This window comes from Dipteris shenzhenensis, chromosome 4, assembly GCF_047967505.1.
Source record: "Dipteris shenzhenensis isolate YYH24624 ecotype China chromosome 4, Dip_SZ_1.0, whole genome shotgun sequence".
Taxonomy (NCBI): Eukaryota; Viridiplantae; Streptophyta; class Polypodiopsida; order Gleicheniales; family Dipteridaceae; genus Dipteris; species Dipteris shenzhenensis.
In genome coordinates, this window is record NC_141599.1 from 28,315,281 (window position 1) to 28,321,787 (window position 6,507).

The 6,507-nt window shown below is 42.8% G+C and overlaps 1 protein-coding gene across 2 annotated transcripts in view; it reads left to right on the top strand.

Moving 5' to 3' along the window:
* LOC147902677 (HEAT/U-box domain-containing protein) overlaps positions 1-6,261 on the top strand; it is a 167,833-nt gene extending 161,572 nt beyond the window's left edge. For both annotated transcript variants that reach the window (XM_087373689.1, XM_087373690.1), the window contains one exon: positions 5,698-6,261. In XM_087373689.1, the coding sequence (XP_087229815.1) occupies positions 5,698-5,925 (228 nt within the window). In that variant the 3' untranslated portion in view covers positions 5,926-6,261. The remainder of the gene's footprint in view (positions 1-5,697) is intronic.
* The last annotated feature ends 246 nt before the right edge of the window (positions 6,262-6,507 follow it).

The following is a 6,507-nucleotide window of genomic DNA, read 5'->3' on the forward strand; positions in this document are numbered from 1 at the left end:
TAATAATTACTCAAGGAAAATCTAGATTTATTTCTTGAAAGGAAAAGCCAAAGCCTTTGAGTACTTTTAAGCTTTCAAAGACCTTGTCAAAAAATAAACTTGCAAACATATCAAGACACTGAAATGTGATAATGGTGGTGAGTATAAATCTCACATGTTTAACAATTTTTGTGGGTATCATAGAATTAGAAGAGAATTCACATGCAGGTACCCTGCGCAACAAAATGGTGTTGCTGGATGCAAAACAGACACAAGAGATGGAAATAACCTATCAAGGTCTTATTGGGCAGAAGTTTGCAGCACTTGTCACTGACATTTATTGGATGAGCCCAACTACCATACTACAGAACATGCCTTTAGAAGAGTTCTTTACAAGAAAGAAGCCTCATATTCACCATCTCAAAATTCTTGGGTCATTATCATATGCTATGTGTGAGATGATATCAAACAAAGCTTGATGACAAGTCAAAGGATACATTGATGAAAGCAAAGCCTATCGGCTAGAGGATCTTGCAAAAAGATAGTTTTAGGCTCTCCTGATGTTATTGTTGATAAATATAGTGTTTTAATAATAAGCCAGCAATTGCACAAGTGCCAACTCCAACTCCAAAGCCTTGGAAACCATTCCGTCAGGCCGACAATAAGTGTGCAATCCACAGTGACTACTCAAGCACCAGCTCATGCAATAGTCAATTAGGCAGCAACAAATACAGTCAATGCCAAAAAAGGCAAAGCTATCATGCAAATTACTGAAGTAAATACTGACGACACTGAAAGCTCGTCTGCACAACTAAGAAGATCATTTCATGAAAGAAAGTTCCAGACAGGTGGACTTACACTACCAATTATGCATCCATGTCCAATGTGTGATGGAGATCAATGAACTGACAACAACGTATTGAGAAGGTGCACAAGACTCACAGTGGCAAGCAGTAGTGAATGAAGAATATCAAGCCAAATAGATAACACATGGACTCTTGAAGAGTTCCTTGAAGACAAACACATATTGGATGCAAGTGAGTTTATAGTGTTAAATGGTCAAATTGACAAATACAAAGCTAGGTTTGTTGTCAAAGACTACTCACAGGAATATGGAACTGACTATGATGAAAATCTTGCCTTCGTTGCCAAAATGACTACTGTTAAAACACTGATTGCAATAGCTGCACACTTTAATCCAGATGGGATGTGAAGAATTCTTTTCTCAAATGGGTACATTGATGAGGAGATCTATATGGATTAACTTGAATGTTATGATATTTATGGCGGAACATAATGCAGATTGATGAAGTCCATTTATGTCTTGAAGCAAGCCCCTAAGCGAATGCCCCAATTGATGCATTTTTGCATCAACTCAGTTTTTAAACTTCATCTCTAGATCCCTCCTAATACATTATCAAATCAATTCGGAGAATGATGTTATCATACTCTATGTGGATGATTTGCTCATCACAAGGTCAATTGTTATGAGCAAATTATCACAATTTCCATGAAAGACATGATCATTTGCATTACTTAAGGCATGGAGATTAAATTCAGAAATAATGTTGGCTTAATCTAACTATGCCAAAAAGTTCTTTACACAATTCCACATGTTGAATGCCAAACCTTTAATACTCAAGTGTAATCTGATGTCAAGCTGTCTAAAAACATGCAATTATTGAACATAGATCCGAGGGAATACCGCCAACTCATTGATAGTCTAACTTATTTGACAATTACTCAACCCAACCTCAATTATTATTATTTTTTGAGCAAAAAAAGTTTTTTGTATTATGTCTCAAAAGACAAAATATAATCATGTCTGGAGCAGCAGCTAGCAGAGGCAGAGCGGCGACCAGAGAGGGAGCTCCTAGGGTTGGTTTTGAGTGATATCAACTTGAGAAAAGCTCCCAGATGATTCCTAACCCCCTAGGCTGGGCCATGGAGCTCAGCCCACCAACCAGTAGTAGGAGAAAAGGATAAGAAACGGGCTGAAGGAAGGGGGATGAAGGAGAGGGGCTCCAACCTCAATTATGATGTTGGTATACTTAAGCATTACATGCACCAACCCAACCGAGTTCATATCCATGCAAGCAGATTGTTGAGATATGTTAAGGAAACAATTAACTATAGCTTGAAGAATGATAGTATTCAGTACTTTGATTATTAGCCTTCGCAAATGGTGAGTGGGCTGGTAGCATCAATGAAAGAAGATCTACCCATGTATTTGCCTTTTCAGTTGGTTTTGCATCCATCTCTTGACAGAGCAAGAAACAGCCCACAATTGCTCTCTCCTCAATGGAAGCTGAGTATGGTGCAACCACCTCGGTACAACTCTTTTCAGAATTTTATTTGTCCAGAGTGCCTCTCTCCTCAATGGGAGCTTGGTATCATGCAACCACTAACATTGCTTTTGAAGCCATGTGGGTTCAACAACTCGTCTCACGGGATCCAACTCCCATCAATTTGATAATGTCAGCAGCATTCATGTAGCCAAAAATCTAAATGTCGTGATGCATTACCACTTCAAAGAATCTATCGACTATGGCTAAATTACCCTTGGGGTAATCTTTGGTTAGGATTAATACAAGGTCAAAAAAAGAGGGGTAGGTAGACCTTCATCCTAGGGTAGGACATGCACGACGTTGTCATGTACAAGGGTTAGAGATTTTTACCAGGCCACATGAAATGGCAAGCCCCCACATATATCTATCATGGATGAAGGGAATGGTTGCAACTGGCACCATTGTATTGACCTCTCTTGTGGCCTTGCCACATAGTCACACAAACATTCACTCACCATCTCACTCACTCTAGGGCAGCCAATCGGATGCAGGTATTGCATCTAGGGCATGTGTTTGGTGCACTTTGATTGGGCTACACTATGTTAGTGTGCCACATGGGATGGGGCTGAAGCTCTGGCTTCTGTGAGAGGCCACCAGAAAGCTTCTCCCTCCTCACCTCCACACCTCCATAGTTGGTTTGCTTTATTTGGGGTTCATTTTGCATTTGCAGTGTAGTTGCTGCATTTCCAGTTTAGTTGCTGCGTTTTCAAGTGTATGCTTTGCATTCCAGCCAGTGTTACCATTTCAGTTGCAGCAGTTCAGGTGAGCAGGGCTATGTCGAACTCTATTGAAAAAAGTTAGGAGTCCAGAGAGACTCTTTAGAGTGGGGCTTGCACACCTATACCCTATTTTTGGCTTGTCATTGGCACCCACACGGCAAGGACCATATACACTGAGGTTAGAGAATGCTTACTCCTTGGAAGCACGTGGCTCATTAGCCTGTTTTATGCACTATCTAGATCAGCTATAGATGGTGATCCTAATATTGAGACTGTTGACACGTTATGGCCAAAACTCTCATCCGGCACTGCTCTCTCTCTCCTTTTGGTGTACTTTGTATTTGTCCCATAGGCCCGTAAGGTCTTCCGCAGACGTTAATACATCTCTCTCTCTCTCTCTCTCTCTCTCTCTATGCCGCCTTGGCTCTTCTCGAGAGGCAGTGTGCACAGTCACATTTTCAGCATCCCGACACGAAGTCCTTACTTTTCGATACGCTGGTGAGACCTGCAGTCATGTATGCTAGCCCCTTTTGGGCAGGAGATCTCAGGGTTGCAGATTGGAGACGAGTAGAGAGGTTACAGATCATCATGTTCTCCAGATTGATCAGAGCGAAGCCCACGGTACCGCATCAGATTACGTTCGCAGAGTTCGGAGCTACACCCCTAGCGCTAGATGCAGCATTTCAGTCAGTTACGTACTTGCATAGGATCAGGGCGCTCGGAGACTCAGCAGCAGGCAGAGCACGATTACCGTGGCTAGCACTGACATCCTCGCAGATGTTAGCGGAGAGAGGTCATACTTTTTGTTGGTACCACACACTCTCCACATGGCTCACCTCGTTGGGCTTGGATATGGATAGGCTGCCACCATTTCGATACAGCATAGATGCCCCTCGCCTCCCTCTCACTCGACATGAGCTCAGCCAGGTTATCAGGGCAGATTTGTTGCAGCTACACACGTTTCGCACTTGGGTTCATCCCACGGAGCTTCCTACGAAGATGGCCACATATCGTGACCATTTTCTCAGGATTTCAGAGGATGGCTTCATCATATCCCCAGGATATATCGGCGTTCATATGTCGCACTCACTCAGGATTGCCTTGGGCCAGCTCAGGGTATCTTCCCACAGATTAGACGTTGAGGCCGGCAGGATGCGTCGTACAGCTACCGGACATAGACCCAGGCGAGAGACTAGGATATGCCCTTGTTGCACTATGGGGGAGGTGGAGACTGAGGAGCACTTTGTTTGCAGATGCCCTTTATATTATGAGATCTGTGGCAGATTTCACTGTTTATTTGGGCACGGATTTGGACCTCTCTCTCGGATTATGGAGTATGAGGATCAGTATTGCTTAGCGTTGTTCATCAGGGAGATCACCAGATACAGAGAGAGATTCCTCAGAGAGCACCGTCGCATCCCTGCCAGAGACCTGGTTATTCATGAGGAGCAGGACGAGGCGCAGGACCATGAGCACAGAGATAGCCCATCTTGCCAGAGAGCACCGATGGATCCACCCCAAGGATGTACATATGACATGATCCGGCAGCACCGCAGGATGATCTTACACAGAGGCCGTACCCGTCGCTTTATTTCTAGACGACGGAGGATGATGGCAGATTTTCGGAGGAGATTGCTCCATGGAGACTTGGCACCGCCAGCAGCCCATTTGACACTTGCCCAGATCTTCACACTCATGGCAGGAGGCATGGTCGATGGCCATGACTTCCATCATTTCTTTGGATCACAGACCCCTTAGGGAAGACGATGTTCCTCATATTTCATATTTTACATTTTGTATCTAGGCAATTTTGGTACTCTATTTCATTTCATTTTGTATCTAGGATTTTTGTAGCCATTTTTGGCATCTTAGCGGTATTACGATGAGGCCACCTAGTTGGCGCATCGTTGATGATGTATTTTCCTTTCGGATGATTTTGTGTCCCATAGGCCATGTATGGCCTTCCGTGGACCTTTAATAAAATTTCTTTCTTTCTTTCTTTCTCTCTCTCTCAGACTACAAAGAGGGATGGACCCAGACAGACCAAGTGACAACAGCGTTCTATCACTAATTCTCTCTCTCGACGCCAGATCCTGAGCCACTACCAAACGAGCTCCTCTTGTCGCTCCTCAGTTGTCCAATCGTGTTGGTCACACAGACAGCATACACAGGTCTAGCCACTCACAGCTAGGTGACCCATTGCTAGACAACCAGGGGATTCTCCTTGGTGTTTGCTTCTCCCATTGTGGATTTCTTTCGCACGATAGTGCGCTATTCTATTTTTATTTCTTATCACAGGCATCAGCCTTGGGTAGGGGTGCCCATTTTAGTGGACCCCACCGTTAGCTTTCATTGTATCTAGTTCTTTTCAGTTTCATAGACCCTTTGGTCTTTCATAGATGGTAATTGTCTTCCTCTCTCTCTCTCTCTCTCTCTCTCTCTCTCTCTCTCTTGTATTATCTTAAAAACATCAAAATTTTGTGTGAAGTTTTTTTTCTGTGTATTAATGCATACTTTAATAATGTTTTGCTTTAGGATAGACACACTCTGCAAGCAAAATGGCTAGTATCCCACCTTTCTTGATTGGGTAACTGCCTCTTATAAATCCCTTTTATTTCACAGCTCTAATGCTGCTCACTTTTGTTTTGCAGAATGGTGCAGTTGCTGAAGCAATAAAAATCTGGAAGGGAAACGTAGATCGTGAATTTGAAGGTGTAGAGGAGTGCCCAATCTGTTACAGCATTCTTCACACTGCAAATCACGGTCTTCCGCGATTGCCATGCAAAACATGTAGACACAAATTTCATGCAGCATGTTTATACAAATGGTTCTCCACCTCTCATAAGTCCACATGCCCACTCTGCCAAACTCCTTTCTAGGGTTGCTAGCATCAATTTCATCGATAAGGAAGAATTTCTTCAGCATGTCTTTGATGGGAAATTTCTTCCATAGATACTTACGTTGCATGCTATCATTTCAACTGGCAAGCAGTGCTGGTTTGCTTCTATAATCAGTTGGCTTTTTCACAGCTCGAAATCTGCATTTGGAAGTTTGTGCCTCAGATTACCTTTACCCTAGGCCATTGAGTTCATGTTGGAATGGTTCTATTGCAAATAGACTTTAACACTAGGAAAAGTATCATCTCTTTGTTTAACCCTCTCATGACACTCCAGAGGCTAAAGCATGCATATACAAACACACCCTCCCCGCCCCCCAAAAACATCACACACCATGATTTGACATGTTAAGCCACGGCATGCTAGACACACTTTACACATGGGTGTCTTAAGTGTCTTAAAAAATAAGACACTTAAGATGCATGTCTTTCTTAATTATAAATGTGATATATGAAAGTAAACAATATATAGACTCGGTTACTAGTATAGCCATGGCCAAAAGCTTTCATATATTAGTACTTACATCATGTTACATATTAAACTCTTTTGACTTTCGAGTCAATG